Here is a 20,576-nt window from a genome sequence, read left to right on the forward strand (position 1 = left end):
AAAAAAAAAAACCTTTTCGAAAATCCTAAAACTTATTATGGAACATTGAAATGAAAGTGCTCAAAATAGAGATTCATAAACTTGATGCCAACTTATATAGTTTTGTCTCATATTTTTTCTTGTGGTCTAAACAAGAATTAGTAAAAAAGAACCAAAAAAAAAAAAAACACACACACACAAGATCAGGAAAGCAAAACAAAATAGAGAAGGAAAACAGCCACAACATACGGTTGACAGACCTTTTAGCTTAAGCTTTTACGGTGGCTTTGAGAACACTGGGTTCAAATATCAATAGTTGTGGATTCGATTCCTATACTTATATATGCAATCTACGGAGCTACTCTTTGTCAGTGCATATATTAAAATCATGCTTTCCACAAGTTCGGTATGCTAGAGAGTGATGAAGGAACACTAGTTCTATTGACTCTGAGAACTCACATTTTTCCTAGCAAGTAGCAACCAAGTCAATGTCAAGGAACTCGAGCGAGGGTCTTCTCTGTGCATTCATGTGCAGCTAGGGAAGTTGCAGCACTAATTCAATTTACTAATATATCCTAGAATCCTTTAAAAATTTCAATATAATCAAAATCTTGAGTCCTATAATAATGAGATAGAATTCAGTAATCGAGGTACAAAGTTACCCTCTTAACCATTGCATAAGGCAGTTTTAACCTCCAGTCTTTCTGTTTACGGCTTAGCGGCCTTCCTTTGGCAGCTGGATCTCTATTCTCCTTCACATCCGCCAACTTCCACACACAGCTCCCTGACTCTGCATCAATTGATTCCATGAAGAATATTCCGTTCTTATCAACGTTTCTAGAGTTCATTTCTTCTATATAGCTAACTCTCATAGGCATGTCCTTGAAGCGGGATAAGTCATCTGGTACTTTTAGTAGCCGCTCAGCACCAGGAGACGATACCTTAAAATCACAAGAGAGAACGTTTGTTTAAAAAATTAATGCTCCCAAACCGTTATCAAATTTCTGTCTTTGTGAACACAGAAAGAGAAGACAACACTGTTTTAAGAGTTACCTCAAGGGCCAGATCATCAGGAATTTTCCCTAGTGCACCAGCTTCATCTAACCTTTTCTTGTATTGGCGGCTAAATTCTTCCATTGCATCCATACTTGGACAGCCATATCTGATGTAAATAGTATGTTACACAACCACGGTGAACAGGATATCAAAAGAACACGAGTACGATACCTAAATGAAAATTGCTGACAAGATATGAACTCTGATTTCAGTTCATTAGAGATTGTATAACTTGACCAGAAATTATTCTTAAAAGAAGCAAAGAAGGACAAAGAGAAAAAGTTTTGGTAGGCAGACTTTCGCATATCAAAGTAATTGACTATACATGTGACCCTATAACTACCTATAACTAAGAGGTCAAGTCCATTAGTCATCCATCACAAGTTATAATGCACATTCTATTTTGGAACATCCAAAATGTTGACATGCTTTCACAAATAATACTATCTTACACTACTCTCACTTATTGGCATCTTTGTTCTTTCATTGGAATTAGAATTTTAAAGAGCGACCACAACAAGAGATATCAGGCACAGCATGCTCTGTATCATTTATGAAAGAGAGAGAGATGCAGAGTTGTACGATATAGACAAGAAGCCTGTTTTGCAAAATCAACAACTTACTCATTTGGAAGTTTGTCCAATCTGGCATAGATGTATCCGCGTGGACTGGTTTTGAATGAATAGAGTTCCGTGTCATCACCGAACTGTAGAAGCACATCACGTGCTATAGATAATGCCTGCTCACCCCAAGGGCAACTTTGCAAGACAATTCCTCCACCATCACCTCCATCCCCAATCTAAAAGTTTGAACTAAAATCAACTTAAACATATATACCAAAAAAGAAATGCAGAAAATGAAATCAAATTGAATATATCAGTAAGATCATGTACCTCAGGGTCAGCTTCCTCCTCATCTTCCCATAAATCTATTGGTTCTACGTCCTCAATCGTTTCATCTTCAAACATAAATACACGAAGTGTGACTCTGTGAGAGAATATAACTTGACGAATTTGATTAAAATTCACTAAATTCATTTTAATGAGAATATGAAACAAGTATGGAGCAAACGCCCTTATATTTCTCATGGTAAATGAACATTTCTAATTAACTTCCACACGAATAAAACCTCCAATCTACCGGTTGGTGGTGGGGGACTCTACCGCTAGAAACAGCCTCACTAGGAGGAGGGAACAAATTGAATCCCCTTCGTTGAAAAATGATACCGCATAAGTAGGGTAAAAACGAATATTTTTGTTCTATATGAATTGTCAAATCCGCTTAACATAACGAAAAATTCAAGTGCAATAGTGAAGGGGTCTCAAAAATAGCTTTAAGTGCCAAGTTCACATCCTAACTGTCCCATTCTAGCATATTCTTGAATCTCCTTATATAAATTCCTGTCTCTGCTACTGGCCAAGCCTTACAGGTCAACATTTTCATTTGTTGCTTCACCAACATAATAATAGAAGACTAAGGTGTTGCCTAACGGTCAATAAAGTGGTAGAGACCATGATAGCCTTGGTGGACAAAGTTACCCAGTACCTATACTGGTGGGAGGCAATAGTCTATGATGTGCACAAGCTACCCCGGACACCACCACCAGTATTAAAAACACATAACTATATAAGCCTAATAAAATAGATGCATTTTGTTAATCCCTACCAAGTAAAGGTATTACCTTTCATATGGGAAATTCACAACCTAGTTTTCTTGAAAACAAAATTTAAGCACAACTTGGGCTGGCTTGACATCTACTCCCTCTGTCTCAATTTACGTGATACATTTTCCTTTTCCTTTTTAGTCTGTCCCAAAAAGAATGATATATTTTTATATTTAGAAACAATTTAACTTAAAACTTTCACTTTTACCCTTAATGAAATGATTTACAACCCCACAAATATTTATGGCTTATTTTATTCGACAGGTTTCAAAAGTCTTCCTTTCTCTCACATAAATTGGGACGGTGGGAGTATACGGGATCATCATCGTTGTTTGTAAATTGAAATAACAAGCAAAGAATCACCTCAACGTTAAGAAAAAGCTACTAGACTTTGAAACACTAAATAAGCATAACATCAAACACCTAATAAGCAACTCAACAGAAACTCAAAAAAACAAAAAAACAAAAAAATACAGTGAAATGGGTAATTTCTATTTCTCTCTGGAGTTAATTCTTCTGAAAGAATTAGTACTCAGGTATTGCACTAAGATATTTCACTTTATTGTTCATATATTTATTATTCATTATTAGTCTTGTACTAAACATATAAATTTATATATTTTTTTCTCCATTTGCGCCTTTTTTCATCAAAGCCCACATTTTATTTGCGCTTTGCGCTTAAAGCCCAACAGACCTTAGAGCTTTTTTTGCGCTTTTCGCTTTTGATAACACTGAGGGGTTGCACTGGAACCCCTTGGCGAAAAACTAGCCTGTATATATAAGGTTAAAATTATTTTTTGTGTATATCTATAGTATATGTTGAACCCCTTTGCTTCTTGATTGTTTACTTTTTTATATTTTTGAACCCCTAGAGAAAATTCTGAATCCGCCACTGCTTCGCACAACGTAAACAATTTATCAAACACCTAATAAGCAACTCAACATAAACACACAAAAAAAGGATACAAGAGAGCATACAGTGAAGTGGGTCATTTCCATTTTTCTCAGGAGTTAATTCTTGTGAAGAATTAGAGCTTAAGCACCTTAAAGCTGAAATGGGTTTTTTAAAAGAAAGACAATTTGGCAAACTATTACAAAGATTGTGCAAGGCTTTGTTTGGTTGTTGTATTGTAGGAAAACTATGGTGATGGTGATAAAGAGGCTTAGAAAATAAAGGGTTTAGCAAAAAAAGGTTCATTTTGCTACTAAGTTTATTTCTTATCATCATTTTCTTCTTCTATATTGCAAACTGTAAAAGGAACTGTGGGTTTTGTTTCTGCTTCAGTACTCTCTACAAACACCTATTTAAAAATGGGAAAGGGTCAAATTTGTCCCTGTACTATGCAAAAAGATCAAATTTAACCCATACAAATGGTTCTAATTTCAATGTATGATTTATTCAAAAAGTCAATCAACTTTATTTTTTAACTCAAAAGTAACTCCACTAAAATGGTTAAAATGAGTATCTTTTTATTTCTTAAACATTTGGGTTTAAATAAGAATTTCATGTCAACAAAATTTAATTAAAAATCACTTAAATAAGTTGGGTGATTTTCTAAGTCAAATACCAATAGTTCAGTGGCTTTTGGGCTAGAAAACAAAGTTGCGTAACTTTGTGAGTGAACTACTTTTAGTTGAGTGACTTTTGGGTCAGAAAATAAAGTTGTGTGACTTTTGGGTTAGAAAATAAAGTTGTGTGACTTTTGGGTTAGAAATAAAGTTGAGTGATTTTTGGGTTAAAAAATAAAGTTGAGTGACTTTCTTAGTGAACTACCCTTAGTTGAGTGACTTTTGGATTAAAATAAAATAAAGGTTAAAATGTTCATAATTAACTGAAACAAGTGCACTTAATTAAGTGACTTTTGAGTTAGAAAACAAAATTGTATGACTTCTTGAGTATAAAACAAAACCTGGTTAATATTTTAATCCATTTTGAGATATTATCTCTTAAAAATACTCCGTCTCCAATTATTTGTGTGATTTTCAAAAAATATTTATTTGTCATTTTAAAAGTTTATGATAAAATTCATTATTTCAATCACATTTTAAACTTAATAGTAATTGTCCCTCAAGACTATAAACACCTCAATACGATGTGATGTTATTATTATTTAAAATACACAATAAAGGATAAAATAGTTAAAACCCTCTCCTAATTAATGTTTCTTAAGGAATGTGCACGACGGATAATTTGAGACAAAAGGAGTATTCATTTGTTTCCCCTTTGGGCTTTGAAGCATTTTCTTTCACATATACACAAACCTGCACGGCGTCTATCGAGATAGATTAGCCATTGTTTGACGAAATCGGAAATGTTTGACTCCCCAAATAGGTCAACCCTCATATAAATTAGAATAGAGGGAGTATTCAAGTTGGAGTAGATTATTTAATTTTTAGATCTATTTCTGGAAGAAAGATAAGAGCTCACAATTTGGATCCAAAAATGGTGGTATGAAATGTAATAAAAAGTCGCTTAAATATCCACCATATTCAGGTAAGTGAAGCAGCATTTGTGCATGCTTGGTCTGGAGCTGAAGACAGAACACTATCCCATAAGAACCGGATAAGAAATGAACATACAACTAGATTGAAAAAAACAGAAATAAACATAACTAGATTTACACAGCGAAGAAAACTGTTTCAACTAAGAATTATTTACAGTCGTAAAATAGTTCTGAGTGTATCGGTGAGGTTTTGAATGGTTTGTTGTTCCTGAGATGCTTGCATTTCCTGAAGGGGCATCTCTTCATAGCACCTACATTCAAAAGTTCAGATTATCAATTCATTTGGACATTAACAAGGAGAGGACGTTGAAACACAACCATGTCTAGACATATTTTGCTAGTATCTAATAAACTAAAACTCAAGTAATAATAAACCTAAGGTCCCGGACATAGTAGTGAGTCGAATGGAAGGAAAATATTTGAATAAATTGCTCTCCAATTATTATGTGATCATCGTACATCTTATGATACGCTAAGGCTTGAGCAAGATTCATCAGTGTAGGACTCGAGGTTAGTCTCTGGTATACACTTGGAGGAAGAGGAACCTGCAATCCATCAATTAATGATTATAAAAGGAGATAGAAAGAAATAAAGCAAAATTGAAGTCTTTTTAAGGAAGCGGCAAGAGGACCTCGTTCTGTCTGCTTCGGCCTTTCTTGGATTGAGGATCACCGGAGAAGAGTTCCTGCATTGCTTCTACAGCAATCTGCCCACTATCATCCCTTTGCCAGTCCCCAAGCACATCATCAGACAAGAGTGCAATTGGTGATATATCAGTTGCTCTTAGAAATGGTATTGGCACCGTGTTACCAGCCGAGTATATGGACCAAAGCTGATACGTGCACAAAATTGCAGGAGTCAGAATCATACTTGTAACCAGAACAAGCACGGACAAAGAAAAATGAAATAATGCAGTGACAGCCAGAAACAAGATCTTATAACAAGGCAAAGTAGAGGTTAATGTCAACGGACGGAGAGGCAGATTCAGTTCATGTTGCGAAACCACAATGTAAGAGATATCGATGCATAGAAATAAATTTCAACCACAGAGCTAGAAATATAGCTAGTGGGAGGATGTCTTTTTACATTAAAGGAAATCTTGAATAATCATAGCGATTTACAGTACTGACAAGCCTAACCCCACATGTAAGCCCAGCGAAACAGAGGCTCACTTTATAAATATTTCATTGTGACAACCAAAACCAATTGATCGAGAAATTGAGGAGAGATAAGAATAAAGGGCAGTCATTGATTTACTCCGTGGATAGAGTTTGAGAAAGTAAAGAATGTGCTTTAGATGCAATGTGTTACTTTTTTTCAGGAGATATGGCTCAATGAATAACGGAAATCACTAATACTATTCTGTAACCTTTACCAAAAACCAAAAAAAAAAAAGATCATTAATACTATAGTGCAAACTAAAAGTTAAAGCGTGAAACCTCAAAACTGCAGCTATAAGTTTAGCCCGTGTCTTCTTCCTTCTCTGCTTATGTAACAGAGAATTACAGATGTCACATCAGTTGTGATGAAACTTCTGAATACAAATGTAGGATCAGGATTTTATGTTAAGACGCTTTGTGAGAATTAGTCCGATAACTGATGGTTTAGATAGTTTTTCCATGAAATTAAACTACTTCAGTGAGTTGACAATTCAGAAAACTTAAAGAGCATAGCACAGAACACATACTCCTCATATTATGGAAAAGGGTAGAAAAAGAAAGAGATTTCACCCTTTCCAATAAAGAGAAGTGTGTTGCAGAGTTCATGCTTGAGCACTTACCTTGTCCAATGCTCTCCGACTGACACTTTCACTTGCCAAGGTTCCAGTATTATAGCCGCCGCCACCACTACTAACAGTTGATTGAGATGTAGTACTTCCCTTAAGGCCCGGATCAGGAGAAGGTAAGGTTCCAGGGGAAGGAACTTGCATGCTCTGTCTCTGGGACATTCCAACGGGTGAACTGACATCAACATCATTAAGCAGCCTGACAAGAAATGTTCAGTTTATTTAGGAAACGGACTAACAGAATGGAGTACCACTAAGGTCATCTCCGTGAGAAGACGTGCTCAGAAAAAAGTTTCTAACGCTGAATTTAAGTGGAAAGGATGAATTACTTTTCTGATTTAATAGGTTTCACCTCAGCACTAAATGATCATCAGATTAACAGGAAAAAAAAAATACCAGGGAACATTTGATTTGCCAGCAACAGTGGGGTTGGAAGGACTTCCAGCACGCCGGAAAGTAGATGATGCTTCTGCATTTCTGATTTGACTAGCTGTTTTATCCATATCAGTTCCATCTCGGACTATCATAGTCCCAAAATCACCTGGTATAACAGATCCAATAGAATTTATTTTCAGACTAATTACTATCTAAAATCAACTACGAGCGTTCAGGACAAACTGGCATATTAAAGTCAATATTTTCAGAAATAGAGTTCAATATTTTCACCAATAATATATAGTAAGCTTAAGAAAAAAATTGCAGGGTTTGCCAGTCACCATGATCCACTAGGATCATTGATCTGCCAATGATGTATGGATCTTTCCAAGTAACTCCCAATTGCCTCAATTAAGAGTTAAGACTACTCCCTTGACTAGCATAGAGATAAGATATTCTAATAGTTTACTACACTAGAGTTAACAGTCTTGGAGCCAGGATTTTTGCTAAAGAGAATCAAAATATAAAGAAGTAAACACACAAAGAAGCCAAGGGGATTCAATATGTTTGATATATTCTTCTCCAAATTGTCCATAAAAATGAGATAATTGAACATCCATAATATGTTCAGATACTTCTCGTTATCAATTGTATCTTTCTTCCTCTCTCGCAACGAACAGAAGCTCCTAGAGAACATCAGTCAAATATATAATGCAAGATGAAGCTGCAGATTACCTTCTCCCACAGGCTCCAAGCTTGTAGAAGGTGCTTCATCATTTTTAGGCTTAGAGGGAACAGTATCGCCAAACTCATCGTTCACTTTTGGACCTCCCATTACCTGAAGTTACAGAAAAAGGCTCTGAGGAACAGAATCTCACTTTCTCAAGAAGGTATGGAGAGTGGGGAGAGACCATCCTGGTTCAAAAACGAAACGTCAACAAAATTCATTAAGAGATTAATCAGGCATACATCGGGAGTCTCTGCAGCAACACTTTGCGCTTCCAAGGCTATTGATGCCCTAATTTGCTTGGCCTTCTCAATCTTCGGCATCATTACAGAAGCTCCAGCTTTGAATTTTTCAATGAATTTGTGCTTTTCAGGGTAAATGGAAGAAAAATTAGTATATGCCAAAGACCACACACCTCTGGAGGTAAACAACTAAAACAATTTGCCAACTGACAGTAGACACTTGTACAATACCTTTAGCATCTCTGAGGCAGTTGGACGAAGTCGGGGGTCTTTTGTAAGGCACTTGGCAATAAAATCATGGAATACAAGAGACCTGAAATAATCAACACCACATTTCCAAATTCCTCAATAGAAAACCAACTGAGATATAATTCTCTCCAAAGAGAAAGGAAGAGAAGGATGGCAACTAGAATCTTGTCCATGATTTTACTATACTGACAAAGGATTCATAAATTTGGATAAAACAGTGATACATAGTTGATATATATATAGTTGCTGTAAGACTACTGCAATGACATGAATTAAAGAGTTTTAATAGGAATTCTTCCTCAAAAGGAGAGTGGATACAAACAAATAAACAGTTCAATGGAAACCAACATAAAGAGTAGAGAGCAAACCATTTCTCTTTATCCTCAAGCATTGGAGCTGGTTCAATGGATATCATAAATAGCACCTATCAAAAGTTACAGATATATCAACTTTCTGAAGCTGTAATTTCACTTGAGGAGTCCAGAGGAGATTCTAAATTATAAAGCATGACCAAATCTTTTGCAACTCAATCTATAAGCATACATCCCTGGTAGATCGATTATACTCCCATTGTCAACATACTGAAGCAGATAACGTTGATCAAACTTCTGTACTTGAAGGAGCATTCTTGAAATATAATATTGATTACAATAGATAATTTCTTTTGGCGACGTTACTATTTATTGATCTAGCAGGGGAATTCCCCGCATAACGGATATGTAATCTTACATTAAACATAAATTTCTACAAAGAGCAGCCAGTCATCATATCTGCTCCAAACATGTAACGGAAAAAGAAAAAGGTTCCACTAATCCACATACGGAAGACTCATAAGGTGTTGCCAGGCTCAGTTTCATCCAAACATGCTTCATAACATTAGAAAACACAAATGCACTGGCAGAATCAACAATATAGAATTATAGATCAACTTTGATTGTCATGGCAAATTTTTATGAAAGTGAAATCTATCAAAATGACATAAACATGCAATGCATGTCTCTGTGAAATAGTTAAAGTAAAGGACTAACCCTCATTGGATGCACTGTTGCCCTAGGTGGAAGACCCTGTAAAAAGGAAATAAGAAAGAAAGTTCAGCTCCCAGCGGAGGCAAAGTTACATCTAGTACCAGATTCAACTAGAGCTGAACCAGCGGAGGTACATCTAGTTCAGCTCCAGCAGTACTGCAACAACACATCTAGCCTCAGATGAAATTCCAAACAAACAAAAAAATGAATATAAAAAAGAAAGGCAGTTCAGAGATTCAACTAGATGTACCTCCGCCATTTCAATAGCAGACACTCCGAGAGCCCATACATCCACCTGGAAAATATCAGATAATAATCAGAAAAATGAAAAGGATAGAGTTTTGCACAACGCCAGCGTACTTCGCACAAGTTATTGGGATTCAGATGAACTCCATTAAGCACCAGCTTGAAAAGATGGAAATCAAAGCAGAGTAATACCTTTCCATCATAACGACTTTCTTGAATAACTTCTGGTGCCATCCAATGGGGAGTGCCAATAAACTGAAAATAAATGCACCAACATCAGGAACTTTTAACAGATAAAAATAACAAGTCAGAAACTACTTGCCATGTTAACCAAACTTAGCGAAACGTGAATGCAATGCAGCCAGAAACTACAGAGCAATCTGGCTGGATTGAAACAGCAGGAGAACCCCCAAATATCTGATAAAATCTTAGAGTCTACACTCAAGGAATAGAAATAGAAGTGTAGTGACCCTTTATTGCCTGGTATATAGCCAGAGCAACTGAAATCATCAACCCACTAACAACTAGTGGACGAGACGTCTCCACTGGGGTAAGGTTTTGAGCACCCAATGTCAATTAATTGGTTCAGTTCTAACACAATGAAGACATATCTCAAGAAACTGAACATGATAATGACAGACCTATTACACTGTAATACTTGTGCATGCCTCAATTTCAAACACCTTAAATAGGTACATTTTGATATCGCATCACTTTGAATAGACCAGAATGAATATAAAAGTTTAAACCAGAGAAAAGTGCCATACAGAAGGTATTACTGAGTGATGGCAAGCCAAATCATAAAGGCAGAAAAGGAATTTACGCAGTGGATTCTTTAACAATTAGCCATCTATAGAGCAACAGCTTCTTGTTTTCTTGTTTCTGTTTTTGTTTTTCTGCTTCACCAAAAAAGAGGTACACTCTACCCTCCCCAGACCCCACCTGATGGGATTATACTGGCTATGTTGTTCTTGTTGTTTTGCTTCACCAAAAAAGGGGATCTGACTTAAAATACTTGCAAGAATCACCTGAACACTGCCAATAGATTGAGCGTAATGGCATAATACATACCGTGTTACGTTTGGACATGGTTCTAGTCAGCTGCGCAGCAACACCAAAATCACCTGCCCATTTACTGACAAATTATTCCAGCTTTCCAGGTTATGTAAAATCCAAAAACCTTTCCTTCAAAACTAGCTAACAAGATTCTGATCAGTTGTAATTTGAATCAGCACAAATGAAGTAAATTTCAGTTGAAGTAGGCAATCAGAATTTGAAGCAGTACACGATATGTAATGTATAATTTGGATGGAAACACGACACCTAATCCAAATAATTAGTTGAAATTCTTAAAGTACAAGAACATTTTCAAAAAAAATTCTTAAAGTACAAGAACATTTTTTCCATTCAATTTTATGATACACTAAACAAGAAACTAACCACACTTTGAAGATCTGACACAATAAATAATTAGTATGAACAATTCAAAATTAACACTAAAGATAAAGAAAGCACTCACCTAATTTAACCTCCCCTTGATCAGTCAGCAAGATATTGCCACCTTTAATATCTCTGTGTACTTTAAAAATAGAGTGCAGATAGGAGAGGCCCTACATCACATCTAACATTACTTCAGATGAAAATACAAAAAGCTAAAAAGCTTTTTGAAAGAGAGATATTTTAAGTAGTTTTGACATCATAAAATATATTCTTCTCTAATCATTTAAGTCCACATTAATAGCAAGACGTGTTCAAAATGATTCAATATGGGAACCAGCATCTTGTCTCTGCACCATATTCTCCATTAACCTTCTAGAAGCCGACTAACAAAATCAATGGTAGAAAAATACAGGAAACCTTTGAACTCAAGACCAGAGAAAGTTATTTACTTCAATGAAAAGTCAAAATATTGATTATGATAATACTAAAATCATATACGTCTGCTATGTTTAAGTCTCCCCTAGTACGTTTCACGCTTTTCGCTTCAAGCCCCATGGACTTTGTCGCTTTTGCCCCTTTTGCTTTTAGAAACATTGAACTAGAGGTGGACTTAGTACTAGAATATTTCTTCGATAGTAGCATCAAACTCTAAACGTGCAGTGCCACAATATAAGGTCACTCAGAATTGTTTCATTTTCAGGAAATTGATTAGCATGGGGTGGCATATGCCAACAAAAGGGAGAAACCATTTTCTAACTATGTTTTATCAAAATATTCAAGGCAATGTTTTGTCCACGCAATTAGACATTTAGGCTAAACTTGGAAAGATAATATCTTCAAAGAATAGCTTTTATCTCCACTACAAAGGTAGAGGAAGGTCTCGAAGGAAGCCCCAATCTTACAACATCCTCTAGTAGAGTCACAAGTTACGAGTTACAAATGTAGGAGGAACAGCGTAACTAGTCGAGGAACCTTAAGGATAAGCATAGAGTTATTATGCTTTTAAACTTCAGCGTTTTCAAAGCTTTAACTATGTTTTAGTAGGGAGATAAATCGAAAGAACCTAGGAGAAGCAAAATAGGATGGGAAAGGAGCATTTATATTATTATTTTTGGTAGCAAAGGTAAAGGAGAAGTTAAGTAGGATTTTGTAAACCAAGCTAGCTTTTGCAAACAATCTAAATTTGAATACAATGAAGGGGAAGAGAATCCCTAGAGAAAAGGTCAAGTGCATGACCAAAAGTATCATACAACTTACAAGCATACCCTAAAAGAACATTTGAAATCAAGCATACCTTCAATGCCTCTCGACAAATAAATGCTATTTGATACTCCTCTAAAGGCTCATCTGTCACATTCATTAAGTCAGCAACACTTCCGCCTCCACAATACTCCATTACTATCTGCCAACAAATTATTGTTCCTCATAAATCAAATAAACTGAATAGTTCTAGTATAGTTTGCAGACATTATAAAAGGGAAGAAACGGAACTCAAAACACTTGCTAATTTTATTGTCCAAAGAAATGATGACCCTTCATACCCAAAGGTACTCTTCTCCTTGGTAGCTACCAAGATAGCGAACAACATTTGGATGACTGCACTGCTGCAACATCTCAATTTCACCTCGAATTTCTTCATAGCCTTCCTCCTAAAAGGAAGCAATATATCTATAAATATACAGAGGGAACAATTAAACCACCTGACATGTACTAACATTAGAGTCTAGAGCACAGAGTATGCATACCCCTTCAGATAATGATATGACTTTGATGGCAACCATTTCTGAAGTCCTCAAGTCTCGAGCTTTATAAACAGCCCCATATGAGCCCTTCCCTGTGTTTATCAAAACCCTCCAATTTCAGCCACTTCAATCATATGTCAATAAACATTATGGTTGGGTACTAAAAAAAAAGTACAAATGCACCACCAATGTTTTCCAGTCACACAGATTAGCACCACCATCCGATTCTTCTAATATTTACACTCAATATTGCACTTTGTCTAACAGAACCAATATCATACTCATTCATAAGATAAGACAGAATCGCTTCACATGAGATTCAGATTCACAACTGTTGGACTTATTGTAGGATTATGTTCAAAACCAAAATTATCAGAAGTATATCAAAACAAGTCGACATTATACAATTTTTTAACCTCTCTTAATAAAGAGAAAATCTTTCATCAAGTGCAAAACTACCACAAAGCACTGCTTGATAAACCGATTTCACAAAAAACTTCACTACATAAATACTCATTATTTCAATCAGCCAAATAATAGCAACTACTACTACACCTATGTCTCAGTACCAAACATTAGTCTCAGCTATATAAATTCTTAGTTTCCGTTCTGCTGAATCTGCTCTACTTGGACCTATTTCATTCAACGCTCAATAATACGCCTCTGTTTCAATTTGTTTGTCTTACTTTCCTTTTTAATCCGTTTAAAAAAGAATGCTTCTTCCTTTTTTTGGCAACTCTTTAATTTCAACTTCCCACATGGCATGTTTAAGACCACAAGATTAAAGAACAGTTTGGTATATTCTACATATCTTTAATTTAAGACCACAAGATTCAAAAGTCTTCTTTACTTTCTTAAACTCCGTGCCAAGTCAAACCAGACAAGAATATTGAAACAAAGGGAGAATCTCTTTTAAGACAATGGTCTATGCCAAATTAATAGCAGACCAACTCCTACGCTGGAAGAGAAAGTGATTCCCCAAGCACCTAAGGAAAGCCTGGAACTCATAGCTGCTGCGATATGGTGGAGTACTTGGAAATAATGAAATAAAAGATGTTCTGACGGTTAAAGGAATCCAATCTAGAAATTATCTGATTGTATTTTTTTGGTTTCTTTCTGGTGTAAGCTGAATGTAGCTGAAGATGCAGACACCCTGTTACAGTTCATAGAATCTTTTGATAGATAGCCAGGATTTACATTTTCCTTTTTGCTCCCTTTAGATTGAACTACAGCACTTTCTTAGTGCTTGTTTAGACATCAATAATACTTACCCTTCCAAAAATTATATCTTTTGAGACAAATTGGGGTTCTCAAATAACAAATTGCATTTACTATAACTAGTGATTGGGTAAAGCATGACAAAGGCAGGTAAACAACAACAACAACATACCCAGTGTAATCCCACAAGTGGGGTTTGGGGAGCGTAGGATGTAAGCAGACCTAACCCCTACCCTGTGGGGTAGATAGGCTGTTTCCGGTAGACAAGTGTAATCAACGCAGGATTGAAAGAGAAATAACGACAACAAAATAGCAAGATGAACAAGTCAAATGAAGCAACAGGTAGAAGTTAAGTGAAGAATAAGATACTATGCGCATACTAGCTGATACTACTAAATAAGGAGAGCTACAACAAAATATACGAAATGAAAATAGATATACTATATGAAAAAGGCAGGTAAATTTACCAAAAAGCATAACAGATAAATGTCACTACTGAAATCATCTCAAAGCAAATAAAGAGGCAAACCAAACTTTACCTAGCTCGTGGAGCAATTCATACTTAGTACAAGGATCTTCCCTAGTCACACTATCCGGTATTGAACTCGACGACATCTTACTCCCCTGCGGCCTCAATGTACCACCACCTCCTTCCTCCTCCCCACTGCCACGATTTCTCTGCCTCCCAATTCCAATCTCCCCTACCGCTTGCATACTAGCCACTGCTCTATTCATAGTTGATCCAACACCTTCATTACTTCCACCTCTAACAGTTCTTCTCACCATTGTCCCCGAATCAAACTCATTATCCTTCTTCACCACAAACGTTGAGAATCTACCTTCCTCATCTTCATCCTCATCTTCATCTTCATCTTCATCGTCCTCATTTTCCTGATATCTTCTTCTGTTGGAAAAAAATAATTCAAAGTTGTAGAAAACAAAAATTGGTTAGGATTTGGTATTTTAATCCATGTCTAGTTAGGATTTATAGTCAAATTTATATAGGAATATGTTTTCCAGTGTTGAGTTAAAAGTAGGTTTTGAACTATCATAAATGGGGGTGTTGCTAGCTATTTTTATTCTAAGTTTATGAACAAAAATCCAGACAATTTTCAAAAATATACAGCCCAACATAAATTATTACGCCACGAAGCCCAATATAGAATATTACAGAACATTATACAATATTATACTCCCTCCGTCCCAATTTAAACGTCTTCCTTTCTTTTTTGATCTATCCCAAAAAGAGTGTCTCTTTCTATATTAAGTAAGTCGACAATTCAAACATCCTACACGGCAAGTTTAAAACCACAAGATTCAAAGGACATTTTAGTACATTACACACATCTTTACTTTAGGACCACAAAATTCAAAAGTCTCATTTTATTCCTTAAACTTTGTGCCAAATCAAACTAAGACACTTAAATTGGGACGGAGGGAGTACAACATTATACCTGGGGGAAAGCTTTATACATAACGTATCAACCTTGCATAAAGTGTATAAAAGGTGTTTATACACATACATGAGCTAAATCGGGTACTCAAGTATGGGCTACGTGATGTACATATTTTCTCCCAGTAGACATAGAGCGTAATTTTCCCCAAGTAGTGTATAATAGTGTATAATGGGCTAAATCGGGTAACAGACTCAAAGTATGGGCTACGTGGCATAAAATATTTTCAAAAATAGACATAGGGCGCAATTTTCCCTGTTTTAAAAAAATATACAGCTTTTGAAAATATACAACATTATACAGCATTATACTTTGGGGGGAAAAGCACTATACATAATGCACCAACCTTGTATAAAGTGTATAAAAGGTGTTTATACACAAATATGGGCTAAATCGGGTAACAAACTCAAAGTATGGGCTACAACAACATACAAGTAGGGTCTGGGGAGGTTAGTGTGTACGCAGACCTTACCCCTACCTTGGAATGTAGAGAGGTTTTTTCCACTAGACCCTCAGCTCGAGAAAAAGCATTTCAAAAAGGAAATAACTACAATAAAATAAGACAATAATCGACGTACAAGAAACTACAAGAGTAATACTACAACTAGCAACTATATTAAAAGGACTCAAAAGTATGGGCTACGTAGCGTAAATACTTGCAAAAAATAGACATAGAGCTGTAATTAATTTTCATTTCACCTTGTGCTAGGGGTTTTGTCATCTCGATCCCAATACGACATATAACGAGCAGTTTGTTGTTGAGGTTATAATTTAGGAGTGTTGAATTTAGAACTCCGACATAAATTATTACGCCATGTAACCCAATATACAATATTATACAACATTATACCTGGGGAAAGCACTATATAAAGTGTATAAAAAGAGTTTATACAGAAATATGAGCTAAATGGAGTAACAAACTCAAAAAATGGGCTACGTGGCGTAAATATTTGCAAAAAATAGACATAGAGCTGTAATTAATTTTCATTTCACCTTGTGATAGGGGTTTTGTCATCTCAATCCCAATACGACATATACCGAGCAGTTTGTTGTTGAGGTTATGATTTAGGAGTGTTGAATTTAGAACTCCGACATAAATTATTACAGCCATGTAGCCCAATATACAATATTATACAACATTATACCTGGGGGAAAGCACTATATAAAGTGTATAAAAAGAGTTTATACACAAATATGAGCTAAATGGAGTAACAAACTCAAAAAATGGGCTACGTGGCGTAAATATTTGCAAAAAATAGACATAGAGCGTAATTAATATTCCTTTCACCTTGTTACAGGGGTTTTGTCATCTCGATCCCAATACGACATATAACGAGCAGTTTGTTGTTGTTGAGGTTGTAATTTAGGTGTGTTGAATTTAGAACTGCGATCAGTTTTCACAATCATAGTACCAGAAATGGATGCCACGTCATCATCAGAAACTGAATCTATAGCACCACCACCACCAAAGTCTTTAGGTAAGCGTTTAAGTAAAGGAGGTAACGATTCGTCGTCGTTTAAGTCGTCGTCATCATCATCTACGATGACGTCATCGTTGACGACCATAGTAGCGTAAATGTTGTCTGTATTGTTATTGTTGTTGTTGTTGTTGTGAGTGATGAAGGTGGAGTATATGTTGTCGGATTGTTGTTGTTGTTTTGCTGGTGGTGGTGGTTTACGAGATCGCCATGAAGAGGGACGAAATTCCATTTTTGACCTTTTGTCTGTGAGTGTGAAGTGTGTTGATGGAAGTTCCAGTGATCTATCTATGGTGACTGCATAATTAATTCTACTCCAGAAGGTATACAGTGTTTTTATGTTGTTTTTATTCAAAGAAATTCAAAAATACCACTCTCCTTAAAAAAAAAATGCATATTACAAAATATTTTTATGTTTTTTTCAAAAACCCCGCAAACTTACAAAATTTTCTGATATACTTGGAAGAAAATTATTCAAATAATCCGAAATCATTTTTAAAACAACTCCATCATTTATTTATTCAATAAAATCAAGTTAATTAATAATTTATTCGAAAGTTTCAAGCTTCAAACCTATGTGTGGAATAAAAAATGTAGATATATTATTTAGTTAGATGATATATTAAGATTTTCTTAATATTTTATTTTTCGAGTTTTAAAATAATTTTGGATTATTTTAGGGGATAATTCCTCGAAACAGGATATATTTGAAAAGCTTTAAGGATGTGGGGTTATTTTTTCCTTTTTTCCCAGATGTATTTTTCCCCTTTTTTCCAAAGTAGAGGGTATTTTTTTAATTTTCCTTGTTTTTAACTTTTTGTATTTTATTTTGGATAAAGGGTCAAATTTGCATAACACGTGAAAATAAGATTTCTTGCCCTTTTATTATTTTAATAGAAAAAAATGATTTTTTATAGATTTTTTATATGTAAAAAATAAAGATTTCTTGTAAAAAGATTATAAAATTAAATAAAGTTTGTAAAGGATCAAAAATTCAATTCTCCCAAACGCACCCTTCAAATATGATTTATAATTTAAATTTGCTCTTCGTTAAAGTTTGAGATCAAATTTGTCCTTTCCATCACGTAATATTAACTTGTTTCATGGAAGCAGTAAGTTTTTTAGCAAATGTGAACTGGCTTGTGCTTACTTCATTAAGCTGGATGTTCTTGTGTTAAAAAGCAAACTGATGAAACATGACTTTGGGGTGAATATGGCATTTGGTCAGAGCATTTTTTGCTCTTATTGTTCGTCTCTTCTTCCTATTCAAAGAAGATCTGAAACCACTGTCCTGTTCAAAATTCCTGGAAATGCATATGCACAAAAAGCCATAATTTTGTGTGTTTGTTTCAATGAGACCCCACAAACTTATACAGTGTTTTCCTGATAAGTACTTGGAACAAGAAAACTCTAGTAGTGTGGTGGTGCCACTGTCACTAAATGTTGTTTCCAAAATAAGGTTGGCGAAGAACTCGATTGGCGCCTTTTTCTCTCTCAAGAACCCTAATCGCTCCCTTTCTGAAATAAAAAAGGGCAAAGGGTTGAAATAATATTAATGGGCTTAATATACGGGTCGGGTTATGATGTGGCAATCTGATGGGCTTAATATTACGTGGCAATCTGATGTGGTAATTTTTAGGGGAAAAAACATAACTATACAAAAACATAAAATTATTTACGCAATGTTAGCAGAATTATTTAGTCAACATTCAATAGCAGTTAGAATTAGATACCATATCAAATTACTCTCCACTAAACCAACTGATTTTCTTCCTATTTTTTAGCTCGAAAGATCTCTCCTCTCACAACAATTACTTTCCAACTTCCTCTCCATTTTAATAAACGACTTTGCTAATTAACGTGGTATGCTTCAGATATACCAAAATTATATCATACATATATTATAAATAAATATTTATATTTAATTAAAAAATCACAAAAAGTTCTTTCGATATAACAGATTTATTCCATGAATATACAATTGTAACCTTTATAACAATAACTTGAATTTGTCATATACTACATTTATACCATAAAATACATAGTATATTTATTTTAATTTAAGATAATTTTGAACCAGGAAGAATAAGTAAACAAACTAAAATAAAAAAATGAGAATTCCTGTATGATAATTAACAAAAATGCAAATAACTTACATGTTTAAAGTGTAGAAAAGTTATTATTGGGAAAATTTAAAAAATATCCTTCACTTCACTATTAGAAATGACTTAAATTCGTCCTCCTTCCACTTGTTGGACTCCAATTGCCCATAACATTAAATGTAGGATTAAAAATGTCCCTTCTTTTAATAGAATTATGAGAAGACACGTGTACACCTTTAATTAAATAGGAGACATTTATTTATTGGCTCGTGTGGCCTTAACCATAAATACCCCCACCGAGTTAACCATAAACAACTAGAAACCATGTACCTAATTTCGTCGATGCTTTACGTTTTGCGATTGAATAGAATAAAAAGACAACAAGTTCTTTGTTGAGAGCTAGGGTTCATCAACCACACTATTGAAGGAGAAGATTTGGAGGCACTCAATGAGAATTTCTTTACCCATTTCTAAGAACTCTTACTTTGTATTGTATATCTAAGCGTGTAGCATTTTATTCCATCACTTGAAACTTGTTTATGGAAATATGCATTGTTAAAGTCTGGATTAAAACTCTTTGTATGTATTGAATGGTTTTTATTTTTAATGAAATGGTCTTTGTTTTTTTAATTAATCTTGTTCTTTAATGTTTCTTAAGGAATTAGCTAACCCTAGGACTCACCACATCGGTTTGAGTTCTGAAGAGGAAAATTGAACTTGGGAAAAATCAATTAGCAAGAACTTAGGGCTTTAAACCTCATCTAATAACTTCAGCTAGGAATAGAAAAGTTAACTTGAGATTCAATTGGTAATACTTAATATCACACTCTAAGGCTTGGAAAAGTTTAGAGTGAAATTCATTGATTTGGTTAGAAAACTTTCAATGAGAGCTTAGACACCATTATCTATTAACATAAACTCGCTCTTGGTTGTAAAATTATACAATACATTAGATCATTACTTGAGAGTAATTTCCCTTGTACCCATGCTTGTGGTCATTGATCATTTTACTTGCTTTCTAGGTTAATTTCTATTTCCGCAGTAGTTATAATCTTTCTCAAAATCAAAATATTATCAAGAGTTTGGCTTAGCGTAAAAAGTAATAATTCCTTACTTGGTTGATCGCCTAGTATATTATTCCCTGTGTGATTCGATTAAGCATTACTCATATTTGGATTAATTATATTACATATGACCGTGTACACTTTCTCTTTGAGGAGTGAATTTAGACATTATCATGGCTCTTCTGGCAAGTCTGATTATCCTTATTTTTGTTTTTGTCTGGGCTTG

The 20,576-nt window shown here is 34.9% G+C and overlaps 2 protein-coding genes across 5 annotated transcripts; both read right to left on the reverse strand.

The window, feature by feature from the left end:
* Positions 1–400: 400 nt before the first annotated feature.
* LOC132067826 (uncharacterized) lies at positions 401–3,993 on the reverse strand. The gene is made up of 5 exons (XM_059461179.1): positions 3,677–3,993; positions 1,929–1,993; positions 1,659–1,834; positions 1,033–1,141; positions 401–920 (listed from the first exon to the last, which is right to left on the reverse strand). The coding sequence occupies exons 1-5, from the start codon at positions 3,924–3,926 to the stop codon at positions 618–620; spliced, it is 903 nt and encodes a 300-aa protein (XP_059317162.1). The 5' UTR covers positions 3,927–3,993; the 3' UTR covers positions 401–617.
* A 1,135-nt stretch (positions 3,994–5,128) lies between these two features.
* Positions 5,129–17,448, reverse strand: LOC132067827 (serine/threonine-protein kinase 1). 4 transcript variants are annotated; one of them, XM_059461182.1, is made up of 21 exons: positions 17,331–17,448; positions 17,048–17,273; positions 16,406–16,467; positions 14,792–15,156; positions 13,038–13,126; positions 12,834–12,941; positions 12,587–12,694; positions 11,372–11,462; positions 10,924–10,976; positions 10,045–10,107; positions 9,857–9,901; positions 9,610–9,645; positions 8,950–9,005; positions 8,564–8,645; positions 8,333–8,455; positions 8,099–8,201; positions 7,385–7,529; positions 6,983–7,187; positions 5,834–6,034; positions 5,662–5,747; positions 5,129–5,453 (listed from the first exon to the last, which is right to left on the reverse strand). In XM_059461182.1, exons 1-21 carry the CDS (start codon positions 17,414–17,416, stop codon positions 5,354–5,356), a joined length of 2,433 nt encoding a protein of 810 aa, XP_059317165.1. In that variant the 5' UTR covers positions 17,417–17,448; the 3' UTR covers positions 5,129–5,353. The 4 variants fall into 4 exon arrangements, with proteins under 4 accessions (XP_059317165.1, XP_059317163.1, XP_059317164.1 ...); XM_059461180.1 differs by having other exon boundaries at positions 5,578–5,747; XM_059461181.1 differs by lacking the exon at positions 16,406–16,467 and having other exon boundaries at positions 5,578–5,747; positions 16,995–17,273.
* Positions 17,449–20,576: the final 3,128 nt, after the last annotated feature.

Source organism: Lycium ferocissimum, chromosome 8, assembly GCF_029784015.1.
Source record: "Lycium ferocissimum isolate CSIRO_LF1 chromosome 8, AGI_CSIRO_Lferr_CH_V1, whole genome shotgun sequence".
Classification (NCBI taxonomy): domain Eukaryota; kingdom Viridiplantae; phylum Streptophyta; class Magnoliopsida; order Solanales; family Solanaceae; genus Lycium; species Lycium ferocissimum.

Excerpts from the sequence above, each read along its gene's own strand:
- LOC132067826 (XM_059461179.1), bottom strand. The coding sequence starts at position 3,926 with ATGATGATAAGAAATAAACTTAGTAGCAAAATGAACCTTTTTTTGCTA. Across the intron at positions 1,994-3,676 it reads TGGAAATGACCCACTTCACT|ATGAAACGATTGAGGACGTA; the intron begins GTATGCTCTCTT and ends TTATGTTTGAAG. Across the intron at positions 1,835-1,928 it reads AGGAGGAAGCTGACCCTGAG|ATTGGGGATGGAGGTGATGG; the intron begins GTACATGATCTT and ends TCAAACTTTTAG.
- LOC132067827 (XM_059461180.1), bottom strand. The coding sequence starts at position 17,416 with ATGGAATTTCGTCCCTCTTCATGGCGATCTCGTAAACCACCACCACCA. Across the intron at positions 16,468-17,047 it reads TACAACCTCAACAACAACAA|CAACAACAAACTGCTCGTTA; the intron begins ACTGCTCGTTAT and ends AAATTATAACCT. Across the intron at positions 5,748-5,833 it reads GCCGAAGCAGACAGAACGAG|GTTCCTCTTCCTCCAAGTGT; the intron begins GTCCTCTTGCCG and ends GATGGATTGCAG.